We start from the raw sequence: 17,450 nt of genomic DNA, 5'->3' as shown, positions 1-17,450 counted from the left end.
AAATCAAATCAAATCAAATCAAATCAAATCAAATCAAATCAAATGTTAATCAAATTGTCATTTACACAATTAACCCAAATGCTTAGGGTAAACAACAATCAAACAAACAAACAAACAAACAATCAATCAAACAATATCAACATAAATCTGCAGTGCAATTTCATAATAATAACAACATAAGGAAACAATAATAATAATAATAATAATAATAATAATAGCAAAACAATGGCAATAGCATGAAGTGTAAAGCGTCCCAGATAGCAGCAAGATCTTCTGCTCTCCTTTCAGGGAGCCCTCTGCAACAACACATCACAAGGTACCTTTTTCCATTATCCAAATACATTCAACCGTAATGCGAAAACGCACTGCAGTCCCAAGTTACGAGCAACTCCATTCTCTCTGGTATGTGAACTCCTAAGTACAGCATAATGGAATATTGTTGATACATTAACGCCATCTACTCTGAGCCTTCTGTACACATTCCTGCTGAACTAGGGTTGACCATGAAACGACCCTGCATAGTATAAACATTTCCCTTGCAAGGATGTTTCAGTCTTGTCTGTAAAGCCCGTGGCCAAATGGAGATTAACGTGCCTTCTATATAAAACAGGATGAACAAATAAAACCCAGCTTAGACCGTGTTGTCGGTCACCTACATAACTCTGATATTAATGAAACATTTTTTAACTGTCATTAACCATTTCCCGATTAAAATGTTGTGAAAGCTTATGTGTATTAATCTTATTGACAGAGACGATTTCAATTAGTAATACGGTCTGTATTACTCTACTCCACTCTAGGACCCCTACGTAATCTCAGGACTCTGCCTGGGGGACATACAGAAAAGCTACAATGTATGTTGGCATCCCAAGCCGCCCACCCTTCCAGAAGCCTTGTTTTGATTGGATAAGTCCATCTTTCCCCCTATCAGAGTTATAATTTGAAATATTAATGGGATGTTTCCTTTGGGCCTCCGTAGAGCATCTCAATAGCATTAGGTTCCCAAATACCATATCTTTAATGCTCCATTTTGCAGAGTAAACTGCAGAAAAAAAAGGAATCTATATGAAATGTAATTATAGTCTGGAGATGTATCGGCGTGTGGGATCAGTTTCATGAGAGCCAAAGTATCCCTGCGAGGGAAACAACTTGATGGGGCTGAAAGAATTTACTCTACTGCATCATTACCTTTCTCTTACCTCTGTGTACCCTGACTATAATGTCTTCTACTTTATGAACTGATGACAAAACATATCATTCATCTATAGTAGCGTGGTGATATTGTTCATCTGGGTAGTCATTTGCATTATCTTAAACATACCGGTTTTTGTGCAAAATACAAGACAGCATTGTTATTTTTCATTGTATACAGTAGATGAGTCCCATTGAGATACGAATCCCTTTTTCAAGGGAGCCCTGGCCAAGAACCAGTGAACATAAAGTTCTCTGGACCTAAAATTGATGAATTTCCTTCCAAGGAACTAAACCAATTTTTCAGGCCAGATGTAATCAGGAGAGAGAATAAGCTAAATGAAATTGCCTGACCCTTTTCTCCAGCCATTAGGTCCTGGCAGGCCAAATGCAGGCTGACATAGTGAAATACAAAGGACAGTGGAATAGAAGGTTCAGGTATGATATTGTCTGAGAGGGAAGCAAATAGGTGTCTTTGCAAGGCGGTCATATTTCATCCGTGCCAAGAGAGAGCACGATCTCAGCTGTGGCCTGAACAAACTCAATATCCTGGAGCTGGGATCCGCAGTAAACTGAATTACAGCACTGTACTGTAGATATTTCAGAATACTGTATCTGCCCCCCCTCCCACCATCTCGCCCCAAAGATGAGATGAAATAAATAAATGAAAAGAGACTGAATCAAATTGCAGAGGCCTCTTGTATTTCTTTTTGCAATTTCCAGGTCCATAGAGAAGAGACTCTCGCCAGCCTGATACATGGCATAGAAATGGAATTTATAGAATGGGCACAGGCCCTCAGTCCATGGCGATTTGGCTGGTGCACTTCACTCCACAGTATTTCTATTGTGTCTCTTTGAAGCCCAGCAGAAGAACAGAGTGCAGTGTCCAGGCCTTAGAAACATAATGTACAGAACTGACATAGCCCCTCAGACCCTGGCAATTTGGCTGGTGCAGTCATGGGTACACTCAACATGACTATTACTCTATATGTTCATGGTCCAGGCCACACGTAGCCTCACAAACCTCCATCCTGATGGGATGAAATGACATGGACTTCCTGCCCCATATAATGGAGGCTAACCCCTTCCCCCTGCTCACCCACCCAGCTAGCCAGGAGCTAAAGTGCTGGACAGATCCCTGTACTCGCTGTCCACAGAGGATAGTCTTCCTGACATGTACTTAGGCTGACACAAGGACATCAAAACAATGCTCATTTATTCATGCAGGCTTCCAGGAACGACACGGTTTTGGTTTCATTCATATTGGACATGATTCTGTCATTGGGTTTCCACGACATCAATGGATCCAGTGTGGTAGGACATACTCTACCAAGGAAGCATTACTGCACATACAATATGGATGTTTTGATGGAATACATATATATTTAAGGTATATCTTACATGCCTTTTGAGAGCATAGCCTGTACTGTTCTTTCTGCTGGACAGTATCTCGTAATAATCTGTCATGTATTACATTTATATTTACATTTATGGCATTTAGCAGATGCCTTTATCCAAAACGACTTACAACAAATACATCATCTATCCAACTGTCATCATAAGACAAAGTAATCAATGCTCACACCAGGGGCCATTGGCAGTCGTAATGCCAGAAGCCTTTTTTTTTTTTTTTTCTTTTTTTTATTAACAGGAGAGAACTTGTACAGAGGGGAAGTGGGGGTGAAGAGGTCTCAAGGGTTGGGGTTAGGGTTAGTACAGGGGGGGTAGTGAGGGTGAAGAGGTCTCTAGGAGGGACTGTTAAGATGTAGCCTGAAGAGATGGGTCTTCAGTCTACGGCGGAAGATCGGATCGGATCAATATCTCCACAGTGAAATTCCACAGTGAATATGTGCCTTTTGAGAGCATAGACTGTACTGTTATCTCTGTTGGAATTCTGCTGGACAGTGTCTCGTAATAATCTGTCATGTATGCTCTCAATGTCTCCCTGTGACACACCTAACGTAAACAGCGTGGTAAAGCTGCTGTTGAATGCCGTTATGGAAGTCATTGATGTGATTATGGTACATTACGGGCGGTTGACCCACAGTACCGACAATTATACCGTTACTATGCCACTCTACTTGAGTGGCGTTTCATTAAACAAATTTATTATTTTCTCTGGGCGTTAAAAAGCTTGTACTGACAAAATGGGTGATTGTAATTCCAGTTCACAACTCTGAGGCAGAACTGGGGCATTCTAATGAGGACCTCTGAGATCCTGTTTTTGATGTTATCATCATTTGAAGTCAGCTATGAATTGTGGGCATGTGTTTCCCCTCTTCTCTAAATTCTACTTGTTAACTTCTTCAATGAGTGGAAGCATGAATAACTAATGTGATATGTGGGATATCTGTGTGGAAATCTCTCTGGTTCAGAGACTAAATACTTCCTTTGACCAAAACCAACACGCAATGTACATGGGTAGAGTTTCTATTGACCACTGAGCAGTTTCAGCTGTGTGTGTCTGTTGCTCTAAAGTATGAGTGTTTTGCCTGTACAGTATGTGTGTTTTGCCTGTACAGTATGTGTGTTTGGTGTCTTTTACTGTCATTGAGGACATTGAAGATTACATGCAATTCAATTAAACTAACTTTAATTCAACACAATTCAATTCAATAGCATTCTATTTCCCTGTAGTCTATCCTATCCTGATGCTTTGCTTCCAGATATCAAGTTAAAGCCAACAGAACCACTAACTGGGAAGCCAGCAGCCTGTTCCCTACAGGGTCCTCAGGTGTTGACCTGTTACATATTGAACAGTAAACCCAATCAACACCCGTGACCTTGACAACCTGAAAACTAAGTGATAAGGATGTCGTCTTGCTGTGTGACGTGACACCAGTTCAAATCAATTAATCACCTTGGGTCACAGGGGAGTGATGTGACTCCCTGCCATCACGTCAGTGCAGTCTTATTCCCCTCTGTCACCACGTGCATAAAGCCAGTCTATTATTGGCGATGATATTTAGCAGTTTAAGCACTTGCAATCCCTTGTGACGAGGTGATAATACAGTTCAAGTTTGTCGGGGAGCCCTACGCTACGGTCCCCTCCTGAGTCTCTCCTCTATTTCTCTGTTTTTACCACTAGCATACCATTGTACTTAGCATGCAAGGGGAGGAGGGCATGCCTGGTTCTCTGTGTTACGATACTGGAACACAGATCGTGCTTCTTCTTCTTCTTCTTCTTCTTCTTCTTCTTCTTCTTCTTCTTCTTCTTCTTCTTCTTCTTCTTCTTCTTCTTTATTCCCATGTCCTTCTGTCTTGGCTGAATCATATCGTCATTCACAATCATAATCATCATTGTGTAAATAGTTACTTAATATCTCTAAGACTCCCAACTCAAAAGGGATTAAAAAGGACTGGAGATAGATACAGAGAATGCATATGTGGAGTTGACAGGAGGAGAGGAGAGGAGAGGGGAGGGGAGGGGAGGGGAGGGGAGGGGAGGAGACGGGCGGGACCCCCTCAACCTACAGAGGAAGGATCAAAGAACTTAGTCAAGCAATGCTTTTGCTCAACCCAGACTTCAGCCAACCAACCAACAAACCACACCCGCTAATCTCCTGGGCCAAATGGGAGGCCAGAGAGGCCCAATGTGAAACCAAACAGCACTTAACAAGCCCTGGCCTTCACATGAAACGCAGAAACTAGTGAGGGATGGAAAAGAGGAGTAGTAGAAAGGCTTGTCTACACAAGATCAGAGGAGTCACAATACATCATCTTTTTATGTCTTTAACTTGTATCTAGAAATGTATTCCCGATGCTCTATGGGCTGCATGAGGCTTAAAAGTAATCCTTGTGAAAAGCAGAGGAAATAAGTAGTAGCATAAACTTTCACAAACACATTAAGGTAGGGAGTTGTCTCTGCCATCTACAGGATTAGATGTCCAGTCTTCTCACTCCAGCATAAAAGCTTTTGCTTCCCTCCCTAAAAAAAAAAACTGCTAATCCACCTAGTTTGTGTCTTTACAGTACACCTGACCAGTAAAGCTATCTCTGAGTGCTGCGGTAACCCTGAACCCTGTATGAAACGTGCCAAAGACTAAAATGGAGGTTTGAGATGATAGAAATGAACACAGAGGAAGGAATGATCACAGAGGAAAGGCAAACAAGAAAAAAAACCGGTAGCTTTGTGAAATATGAAATCTGCTTTCCATAAGCGTACTACCGCCAGGAAACAGGGCGAGGATTTACACTTGGGCACAAATCCAGAATCACACTTTTACTGAGCCATCAGACGCCTTTTCCAACTGATGTCATCTACTCAGCCCTTACTGATGTAATCAATCTGGAGCCATAACCGCGGTGATGCAACGTTCTCCTATCTCTCACCCCTGATTCATCTGTAAATAATGATGTGATCTCATCTGCTGTACTTACTTAACACGGGTCAGGTTGGGGCACCTGATGTCCCTCACCACAGCAAACATGAATGCTCTCTGAGAGCGAGGCCACGTCCACAGGGAATCAGTCCACGTCAGACCAACACATAGGATACAGTACGGCAAGGCTGCGGTTGGCCAGAGTCTCTCTGTTACTGCACATTTATTGGACTGGAACATGGCGAGGCCTGTCTCTATGGGAATATAACAACACACGAAGAGATAGGGGCTGGGTGGATGGATGGATGGATGGATGGATGGATGGAAGGGATGGATGGATGGATGGGTGGATGGATGGATGGATGGATGGATGGAGGGATGGATGGAAGGGATGGATGAATCGATGGATGGATGGATGGATCGATGGATGGATGGAAGGATGGATGGATGGATGGATGGATGGATGGATGGATGGATGGATGGAAGGATGGATGAATCGATGGATGGATGGATGGATCGATGGATGGATGGATGGAAGGATGGATGGATGGATGGATGGATGGAAGGATGGATGGATGGATGGATGGATGGATGGATGGATGGATGGATGGATGGATGGATGGAAGGAAGGATGAATCGATGGATGGATGGATGGATGGATGGATGGAAGGAAGGATGAATCGATGGATGGATGGATGGATGGATGGAAGGATGGATGAATCGATGGATGGATGGATGGATGGATGGAAGGATGGATGAATCGATGGATGGATGGATGGAAGGATGGATGAATCGATGGATGGATGGATGGATCGATGGATGGATGGATGGAAGGATGGATGGATGGATGGATGGAAGGATGGATGGATGGATGGATGGATGGATGGATGGAAGGATGGATGGATGGATGGATGGATGGATGGAAGGAAGGATGAATCGATGGATGGATGGATGGATGGATGGATGGAAGGAAGGATGAATCGATGGATGGATGGATGGATGGAAGGATGGATGAATCGATGGATGGATGGATGGATGGATGGAAGGATGGATGAATCAATGGATGGATGGATGGATGGGATGGATGGGATGGATGGATGGATGGATGGATAGATGGATAAATGGATGGATGGAAGGGATGGATGGATGGATGGAAGGGATGAATGAATAGATGGATAAATGGATGGATGGAAGGGATGGAAGGATGGATGGATGGATGGATGGATGGATGGATGGATGGATGGATGGATGGATGGATGGATGGAAGGGATGGTAGAGATGTTCAGAACCCTCCTTTCCCTTAAATCGATGTTCCACGTAGTTCCATGTAGCGTGTTATATAGGCGCCTACAGCATGTCCAGTAGTTTTTAGGTGCATCAATGTTTAGATGGCGCTTTTTTTAGATGCAGCTTGTGTTGCCCATTGAAGCCCATTCAGTCCATAAAGATATCTTAGACACCAAGGCACTCAAATCTCCAAACGCTAAAATCAAGAACATGTTACGCAATGTTGCTTCAGAGTAATTTGTCCGTTTAACTTTTTCCATAAATTATTCGTAGTAAACCCACTTTTGAACCTAATTTTATTGCACAAAGTTCCAATCCAAAAGGGAGTTTCTCTTTGACAGCTTTGCACGCCCAAGGCAACCCAATGGACTGATTAGTGAGATCTACTGGTGCATTTGTCAGGAAACATCTCTGATGTTTTGAGAACGTTTAAAACAGAACAGAAATTATATAGAAACTAAAAAGGGCGCATTTTACATGACCGTCGGCAATGTATTCCAGAGTTGAGTTTTGAGTGTTGTTATGTGCTTCTTTGACATTTATGACAGAAATTGACATAATCAGAATATCAAGATCAATGCAGGTAAAAACTGTCTGGGGTGGTGCACTACTTAGACAACTAGACAACTAGACAACTATATGATTGAATTATAGTGGAACATCCCTTTAATCCCAATGTGCAACAGACACTTACGGCATCAGGATTTATTCAATAATGCATCAAGCCCCCTCCGAGCCTCCGGGAGCGTAGTCGGTAATCAAAAGTAGAGAGTTTCTAAAGGATTTCTAAATAGGGCCCTATAAATAACTGGGGACAGAAATGAGGGCAAGTAAAATTGATGAGGGATGGATTCAAACCCCGCGGGGTGGGGAGAGCTCTGCTGTCTACGCCATGAGGGAGGAAGTGTTGAACGAACGGCTTCACAGAGTGGGCGGCCATGGAAGACTGAACTGAGTTATGGTGAATGGCCGAACCCACACCTGGCTACAAAGAGATATGGGGGGGGGGAGGGGGGTAGAGAGGGAGAGAGAAAGGGAGGGGGGGAGAGGGGGAAGAGAGAGAGAGAGGGAGGGAGAGAGGGGGGAGAGAGAGAGAGAGAGAGAGAGGGAGGGAAAGAGAGAGGGGAGAGAGACAAAGAGAGAGGAGGAGAGAGAGAGAGAGAGAGAGAGAGAGAGAGAAAGACAAAGAGAGAGAGAGAAAGAGGGAGGGAGAGAGAGAGAGAGAAAGACAAAGAGAGAGAGAGAAAGAGGGATATCCAGCAGTCTATTAAGTCAGATATGTGTCCGTTCAAGTTAAGGAAAAAAGCAAATAACAAACACCAAAACACAAGAGCAACAAGAAAGGCAGCAACCTAGGCTGAGGCCGAGGCATCGCAAAATCAATACCGTCTGCGAACAAGGAGAGCATGGAGCGAATCCCTGGAGATGCAGAGCCCATCAGAGTGATAAATAAAGTTTGGGCTTGTTTCTCCGACAGGCACACCTGCTGTCAAAGATAAAGGCCAGCGCATCACTCGTCTCAGGCTTCAGTGACCAGCGATGCATGCTGGGTAAAGCTCAGTGGGCGCCAACCTAATAGGACAGGAGGCATGCATTGGATGAAGGGCAGAAAGGTCCAGGGCTATTCCTAGGTAATCGGAACACTGTCCAGCACGGACCAACAGCACAACGCAGAGAATGCCTCGGCATTCATAAACAAGGTCAAAAGGTGTGAACAACCTTTGAACTTTGAAAATACTTTGAGGATGCATCTGATTTCATTATGACATGAAAATCACAGACAAGCCCTGTCAGAAATGAACTTGAATGATGGCTTCTGCTTCCATCTGAGAGCTCTGCTCTGGCAACCCTTTTATCCAAAGTGGCCTAATAAAAGAATGATGAAACCCAACAAACCATACATTTCTAAGTGGGAGATAATTACAGATGGAGTCAGTCTGTTATTGATTTTTTTATTGCGTACGAAAACGTGGGCTCCCCCAAGGTTAACTACAGAGGATACAGACAGATTGACAGCGATCCCCACGTCATATTCATAATAAAAAAGCTGTAATTACATTTCGCACACATTCTGATTCATTCATGTCTCCGGGTTGGTATTAATGACCCCACTATTCCATCAGAGAAAGTACTTTTACCACACAGCCCAGCAGGGCGGAGAAGCCCTGAACAGGCATCAAGATGATCAGGGAGCTCAGCAAGATACGGACCACAGTGACAATAAGGAACCAGCCACCGTTAAACTAACTGTCTAAAAGACTCTTAAATCGGCGGCCCCGACTCTGACTCTGACAAGAAAACAAACGGTTCACACCTCGGAGAGATGTTTAAAGAGGTCCTGCACTAGATGAATATGCCTTGATTTTCCTTCTCTTCCTTTTCCAAAAAAATGCAACTGAGAATGAGATTTGTTTGTTGGAGGTGTGGATGTGTCTTGAGTCTGTCGTTGTCACCACAAGACACCTAGCCTAGCCTCCTAGCCTAGCCTCCATTCTCAATCATAATAAGCGGTGAATGATAGAAGTCAGCGAAGCTAGCTTTGCTACGGTAAGAAGTTTCCCCGCCGCGCTCCTAAAGTTGACACGTCTGTAATACACAATAAATTCAACAAACTGTGAAATTAAGTCCTTTGAATTCATTTACTAACATAAGCCTCTGCTGCTAAAGAGCTGCTGTAGTCTACCATTCTACAGATTGCCCCTTTAAAGGATACGCTGGAAGAGACTTCAAAGTGTTTACATGGTGAAGGGTAATAATGAGACGGGATGGCAAGGCACTGTCTGTTGTCTGGATGCTTTGATCACAGTCTTTGAAGAGTAGTAAATGTCTCAAAGGAAAAGCGTACAAATAGCTGTCAGCGTGATTCGTAACTATACAATTACAATGCAATTTACTGTACAATTTAGCCGCTTAGTGGCTAAATTTTAGTCTTATCCAGAGTGACTAACAATTACAGCATTCAAATTAGGAAGCTAAAACAACCACATACAGTACAACTGGCACCAGGCCAAAACTCACCACACCTCATAAAGCATGTTATGGTAGATTGAAGACTCTATCCATCTCTTCAGGCTACATCTTAACGGTCCCTCCTAAAGACCTCTCCACCCCCACTACCCCCCCTGTACTAACCCTACCCCATACCCTAGAGACCTCTTCACCCCCCACTACCCCCCTGTACAAGTTTCTCTCCTGTTAATAAAAAAAGAAAGTCCTTCTTCTAGCATTGTGACTGCCTATGGCCCCTGGTCAGAGCATTGATTACTTTATCTTATGATGACGGATGGATAGATGATTCATTTACTTAAACAAATGTATTGTTGTAAGTCGCTTTGGATAAAGGCGTCTGCTGAATGCCATAAATGTAAACGGTACACTTTACATTTTTCAGATACTGTGTGAACTTCCCCATTGTACAAACAGACATTTGCGTTATAATTTATTCTGCAAAAGGGACTCTACTACTGTATATACAAGCGATGTACACCACAGGCCTCTACGAAACCTGAAGGGGCAGGTAGATAAAACAGGGACGAAAAAAAACAAACCCAGATGTCTTACCGTCAAACTTTTTATGGCTCGAGACGAAGGTTGTCCTTAGCGTGTGGCTTGTCTCCTCGACTAAGTTCTCAAACTCCAGCTTGCTCTGCGGACTGAGCTTGTCCTCCATCTCGGCGGTGCAGCAGGTGTATCCCTGAGGACAGACGCGCAGGTGTTCACCTGAGGGAGACAGGGAGACAGGGAGGAAGGGAGGGAGGGAGGGAGGGAGAGGAGGGGGGGGGGTGAGAGAGAGGAGAGCACGTTTTTATACGCATCACCAACGGGCAAGCACCAGTGCACCACCTGGTTCTCTGACTCACAGGACTCACAGCATCAAAAGGGAGAGGGTGAGCGTTTGATCGATGCTCTCCTGTGATTTTGGATTCCCTGAACAGACTGTATCAAAGGAGGGACAGACTGGAACAAATGAGAGGCTAACATGTGTCTCGCAGAGATACCACGACATGAAACCAGAGATACCACGACATGAAACCAGAGATACCACGACATGAAACCAGAGATACCCGCCTGCAACCATGCTCATGCTATAGTCTGAATATGGTGCATTAGACGGGTAAAAAGTATTGTACAGTCGAGTCAGTTTTAAATGTACTTGTCGGATATCGGAACAGAAACTGCCATACAGAATCCTACAAAAGTACAAATATAGAGTACAGAAAGTATGAATTGTAAAGTGAATCTTCAACACAATTCCTGTTAGAATGAGGTAAGTTGGTGAGGTAAGTCTACCTACAGTTGAGCTACTGTAGACCAGCCTTCTACAGCTCTTCACATAATTACATGGCCTTCCACAAACTCCTTGATAAAATAGGCTGTCAAGGAGACGGTCAGAGAGTCATTTTCCAAGGCTCAGCGTCGGCAGAGCTGGCCCGTCCTTAAACTGAGATACCATGACGTACGGTAGAGACGATATGCCATCAAGGCCTGAACGAATGATGGGGCGAAGGTTTCAAATTACCTCAATCCCCGAAGGAATAGTCATTACTAACTGACAATATGGAGGGAAAGTCGGGGGGGGGGGAATGGGACATTGGTGTCTTATCTGTCCTGGTGCAGAGGAAGAAACGTCTATTTCATAATGTCTGTAGAAACTGCTTTAGCTCTCTAGTGGTGTGCTGGCATCAGTTGGAGACTAGTCTAAAGTGCCCACACTTTTTCGGCTTACGAGCTACTTTCAAAATGACCAGGTCAAAATGATCTACCTACATTAAAAAATGATATATATATATATATATATATATATATATATATATATATATATATATGACACGTGACCCGTAGAAGAGAAGCGATCTCAGACTGGCCGCATTGTACGTCAATCAAGTGGCGCACTCACACTGGCTCAATTGCCTCCTACCGTGCTGAAGCACAAATGTCCGTCGTAAAAAGAAAATCACGCGTGAGTTTTTTAATGTAATTAAAAAAAAAACATTTAAGCAGACTAATAAGGACCATCTATACCAACAACAGTTCTGGCCCACCACAGGTCTGCGGTAATGAGATAATAATGTCTGTTATGTGACTGTGGAGACTAAAACCCTTTAGACAACCCATACACACACACACACACACACACACAGTGAAGTGTTGCATAAGCTGTACTGCTGTGTCTGCCCCCGTAGCTTTTGTTAAACCCCAGAGCTCAATTCAATCCAACCCACAGTGCAGCGCCGCTCTCAAAAAGTTGCCTAGTGTACAGTATGCACACACTGTACCGTCCTGTGATTAAATCAAATCACAGAGGAGCTTCGGGGTGCCGGACAGCTGTAAACATATCTCGGATGCTGTCAATGTTCATAATGATGAAACCGAGCTGGAGCAGTTGATTGAAGTCTGCGTTCATAGCTTGTGATCCCTTCACCACATGCTTGCAAACAAACCGTGGAAGCGGCGGCGCGGCCGGGGCGGCTCGGCCGGGGCAAGGCTGTGTGGTCAGGCGTGAGGTGAAATGTAATCCAGCTCCTAGCTCTCCGACAGGCCCGGTGTACTGAGGGGTCCTATGGAGCGTATCCATCCATCTATGTGTCACGCTGCCTGTGCTCTGTAATATGGTACACACCGTAACTCTGACCTGAGGTTATCTTTCACGTGGGCGAGTGGCGGACATACTGTGTACTGTAGCAGCAGCCCGTCACTCACAATAAGCCTGTGTCTTTGGATTCCAACTCATTGTCATATAAGCAATGCACTACTAATGTGAAGACACTTAATGAAGTCGCTTTGATACAAGCAAAAAATGTTTTGATTCTCAGGCAAAACTCTAACTAAATGAAAGTACAGTAGTGCTGAAGTGAATCGTGGAAAAAAATCATTTGATATGGTAATGTGAACAAAATGGGTAAGCATTTTACATTTAGTGTCTCTTACCCGTGTTATAACACAGTAATTACTACAGGACCAACAAATGTCTGAAAACACTATAGATGTGAACAAATAAACATCTGCCTCCTTGATAATGTACTGCAGGCTACTATCTTTGAACTGAGCTGTTGTGAGTTCAGGAAGTTGCGTTTCTAGTCGGGCCAATCCGGCTTGTCTGCCTGCCATCTTGGCCCAGCAGCTGCTCCACTGGGTTCAGCTCGACCACAGATGTTAGGAGACACTGCTGCACATATTTCCTATTAGGGGAGCACTGATCAGAGATGGAAATGTATGTAATTACAGAGGGCAAGATAATTGAAGACGAATGCTAATCTTCTTGGGGGAATTCCACGCCGGAATGTTCTGGCGTTGCCGCAAACGTTCTTTAATCAAAGTGAAGTGAGCCACGAAAAATATCCTGTGCGTTTTACCCTAAAGACAATCGCATATTAGTCATTTTGTCAATTTTCTCGGTTGCGCAGATGCGCCTGATCGTTCTGAATCATTATCTTCATGAACCCGAACACAAGGCGTGATTGAGGCATAGCATCATCATTAGCGGGAAGCGCTGACGCCAGTCTCCGTCTCGGAGACCGCTGCCTGTGCTACACAGGCCGTTCTCCACGTTTTGGATGACTGAAGAAAAGATGGGCAAGACGGAGGCCATTTAACACGAGCAATCAGTCAGGGCACGGCTGGCTCCTTTCAGAAAGTTCACGGCGGTTCTTTCTTCCTCAGAGCTGTTGTTATCGTCACATGGAGATTACAATGTGCCGATTTGGCGCGTCAGCTTAATCAACTGTCTCCTCTGATGGAAGACGAGAGAGCAGAGCGTGTTTTGTTCTGTTTGGCAACACTGTCTGGGACAGAGATCAATAGTACTCTGGAATAAAGGACGCCATTGGTTGAAAAGCTAAGGGGTGACAATAGAGGAGAACTATTTGGACTTGCTGTCGTATTTTGTGAGTTCTTTCCTGTGCAGTGGGGTGAGATAAGATTGTCAGAGATGTAGAAACTGCCTGACTTGCAACCCGAACGTCGCTGGCTCGAATCGTGCTTGGGACACTACTTTGTTTTGTGTTAATTCTTGTTAATTCTGGCTAATTATTGTTGGTTATGCTAATATTTGCTAATGCCTTCCCCTGACAACTTCCCCTAAGCTTAACCACTCAAAATGAATGCCTGATACTGCCTAACCGCCATGCCAAGTTTTAATTCCCGTGGTCAAGCATGCGTAAACATAGGTCGTGTTCTAAGGCACAAACAATCGGAACGTACGCCCGTATGGGCAGTGAGATCAGGTTGATTTTGAAGTTCGTGAGCCATGCCTGACACTGTTCAGTACATTTCCATCTGCAGTGTTGTAACTGCTGACTCACTGTGCAGCCTACTGTACTGTGTCTTCAGGGTTGACCATGACTGCATCATGTTTGCATCCTGTGTCTTGCACTGTATGCACAGTGCAGTACTGACAGAATGTTCCTTCCCTTGAAAAAGTGTGGCTTTGGCCTAAACACAGCATGTTTACATGTAAACGGTTAAATGGAGAGAAAGATGACAAACTGAAACCGACAGTTAATCCCCTTCAATTAAGGGGACTGGATTCAGTTGGATCATCACCTGCTATGCGTCCTCAACCTACAGTACTGACAAAGTCGCCGAAGCACTCCAAACTATCTGGAACGTAGCCGAGCGTTCTGTCTGTTTTCCTCTTCTGCATAAGCAGATGTTGCTAACGATTACATCATTGCTAAAAATGAATGCTTCTATCATCATTTAAAACTTGACTGGTATGTGTACGGCAATTAGAGTCGGTTCCACTCCGACGCTGTCACAGTTTGAGCCTTTTTTCAATTAGCATCCCTTTGATACAACAAGGTTTCTCTGACATATCCTCAAAGGGGCAATCTGTAATTGGCACATCAATTTTTGACTGTTAAATGAATGACATATAGCCAATGATTCTTGAAGAATATGAATTATAAATGCCTCACGAGCTTAGTTCAACTCTCTTATCCCGTCAGTTGTTGTTTGAATTACAGATTGCACCTTTAAAGTTCATACTTTACTGTCTTCCACATACACAGTGTTTCCATGGCAATTTTGTGATACTGGATATTTATATTTTTCCGAACTTTAATGAAATATAGGACATTGTTCAAACTGGACGTTGTGGGTAAAACATACTGTAATTAGTGCAATATTACTATGGAGATGGGCTTCATTTTATGCATTCAGAGAACGTTAGTTATGCATACAAAACACTCACATTTAATCAATACTGTAGCATTTGCATTAACAACCTATTATAAGAGAGACAGCTTATTGACCATGTTAAAGGTGACCAGAGATCAGTCTGTGTATCTGAACTATCTGAAATGATGGGTCCTTGCTTCTGGCTTGTCACTGTGTAAGACATCACACTGACCCCAGTGTGTGTGTGTGTGTGTGTGTGTGTGTGTGTGTGTGTGTGTGTGTGTGTGTGTGTGTGTGTGTGTGTGTGTGTGTGTGTGTGTGTGTGAGTAATGGGCGGGGTGGCGATGGGAAACAGACTTCTGACAGACGGGGCTCTGATGGAGGGGGCTGAGGGGCGTCTCAGGGTCTCCACCTGTCAATCATCTGGCTATTGTAAGACATGGTATCTCCTCCTCAGAGCCTGGCTCTCTAGCCCTCTCACCAACAGGTCAGAAGAAACATTATGCAGAATGTTGACTTGATGACTTCATGTCAGGGAACAAAACAAACAAAACAATACAGATACGATACAATACAGACAACACAAAATAATTACATTTTGAGTTTGAGTTGACTGATAAACAGCATCATCCTAAACCAACGTGCTAAGTCTCAACCCTGTATACCTTTTTACAGCTGAAAATCTAACCCAGGTGAGCTGCTACAGAAGAAGAAGGTTCCAGAGTTACCTTCAAACACAAATCCCTTTTTATTTCTCTGTGATTTCCCCTCTTTCTGGGGTCACAGTCCCAGATACTTCATTCATGAGCTGTGGAGCAGGTTGAAAGCCCTGTCGGAAGTTAATAAAGAAATTATGTCTCTAAACGAACAAGCTTTCCAATTAAGCGGAAGATAATTCTCCTTGACACAGCTCTGAGGGAAGTTTGGATGTGAACGCGAAGGCAGGGGAAAACAGAAGAAGAAAAACAACAGTGAAAGAGAAAAACAGAGGCGCTATTGTTTTGGCGGGAGACGCTCAGACGCGTCGCTGTTTGCTGCAACGCGACACTCAAATTCAAGTTGATATGGCAGTAATTAAGGGAAGGCTAATGAGCGTTTGATGGTATTGTGAAACAACTGAGCTCTTTCTAAAAGGGTTTAAATTAAACAGCTCGATGAGGGAATTACATCATGGGATCAAAAGTGAAGGGAAAAATGACGGAATTTAGTTGCTTTTTTTTACAGCCGTGAAGAGTCATACTGTAGCCAACGGTGATGATGCCTCTGAGTCAATGGGCCTGCTCCAACTACTTCATTAGCACTGGAGAAAAACTCATATGCTTCTGTTTCAGCTGAGTTTGAGAAGATGGCGTCATGAGCCATTCATTTTTACTGTGGATGATATTCACAACTTTTAATTCCCCATTCCAGCAGATAAAAAACATGTCTGTCTTAGAAAAGTGTTTCAACGCGCCTGCAGTCTTAATGAAGTGGTCGGGCACACGCGGTACAAGATGAAACAGTTGCGCTGTTGACATTTATCCTTGTCTCTTCACATCAACTTAACAACCACTTGTGTTAAAATGAGTTCTACATGGCGCACGCTAGCAGAACAACTCTGCCACTGCACCTGAAGCAGCTCGTGATGTTCTGAGCACCAACTGCCGAAGTCGATGGCTACAGACTGGTACAACGCGTGACACATCGACCTCGACTAACTTCAGCTTTTTTCTTAGTGGTGGCTAAAGCTATCTGAATTTAGTAGTGGCTATTGAAACATCTCTGGACCATGGACTGTAGTTCCTCCTAGCCCATGGACTACCTTCAGGGTAAGAAACGATCTGACTATGAGGTTTACCATCCCTTTTATTTAAAAAACATTACAGATATACATTACCAGTCAAAGGTTTGGACACAAACTTACCAAGCTACTTTGAAGAATCTAAAATATAAAACATATTCTGGTTTGTTTAACACTATTTTGTTTACTACATAATTCCATATGTGTTCCTTCATAGTTTTGATGTCTTCAATATTAATCTACAGTGTAGAAAATAATAAAAAATAAAGAAAAACCATTGAATGAGAAGGTGTGTCCAAACTTTTGACTGGCACTGTAACTTTCCTGATGACACCAAGATACACCGAAACCTTCAAAGTCTGGATTGGCCAACATTAAACAGCTGCAGGGACGCAGGTCCATACAAAAAAGTCTGTAGCCGTCGACTTCAACTGTTGTACAGTGTGTGACTCTTCCTGCCTGGTATTTAGCTAGTTGTCCATCTCAGCATCAAAACATGTATTTGGGTCACAGCGTTCGCCGAAAATCACCCTAGGAACTCACCACTGTATAATCACTAGGTATTCAGCAAAAATGTCTGACCTTCGCTTGCGAGGAGCAGATGGATGCAGTGTGGTAGAGTGGGTTCTCTCTCGAGAAAACATGCCTGATTGGCAAATGATACCAGAAAAACAGAAATTCTCAAAAACAAAGTTTGTCCCATGCAACTGGAGATAAATATGAAGGACGCTTCCCGTGCCATTTTTCAGGGC

At 43.6% G+C, this 17,450-nt stretch overlaps 1 protein-coding gene across 1 annotated transcript in view; it reads right to left on the bottom strand.

Moving 5' to 3' along the window:
* LOC310819946 (glypican-6-like) overlaps window positions 1-17,450 on the bottom strand; it is a gene marked incomplete at its 5' end in the record, with an annotated part of 111,055 nt that overhangs the window by 77,529 nt on the left and 16,076 nt on the right. The window contains one exon of the mRNA XM_083691380.1: window positions 10,362-10,520. Coding sequence (XP_083547506.1) covers window positions 10,362-10,520 — 159 coding nt within the window. The remainder of the gene's footprint in view (window positions 1-10,361; window positions 10,521-17,450) is intronic.

The sequence above is a fragment of the Argentina silus genome (genome assembly GCF_951799395.1).
Source record: "Argentina silus genome assembly, chromosome: 19".
Classification (NCBI taxonomy): Eukaryota; Metazoa; Chordata; class Actinopteri; order Argentiniformes; family Argentinidae; genus Argentina; species Argentina silus.
Note: the sequence above shows the minus strand (reverse complement) of the source record. Positions and strands in the feature narration are given on the sequence as shown.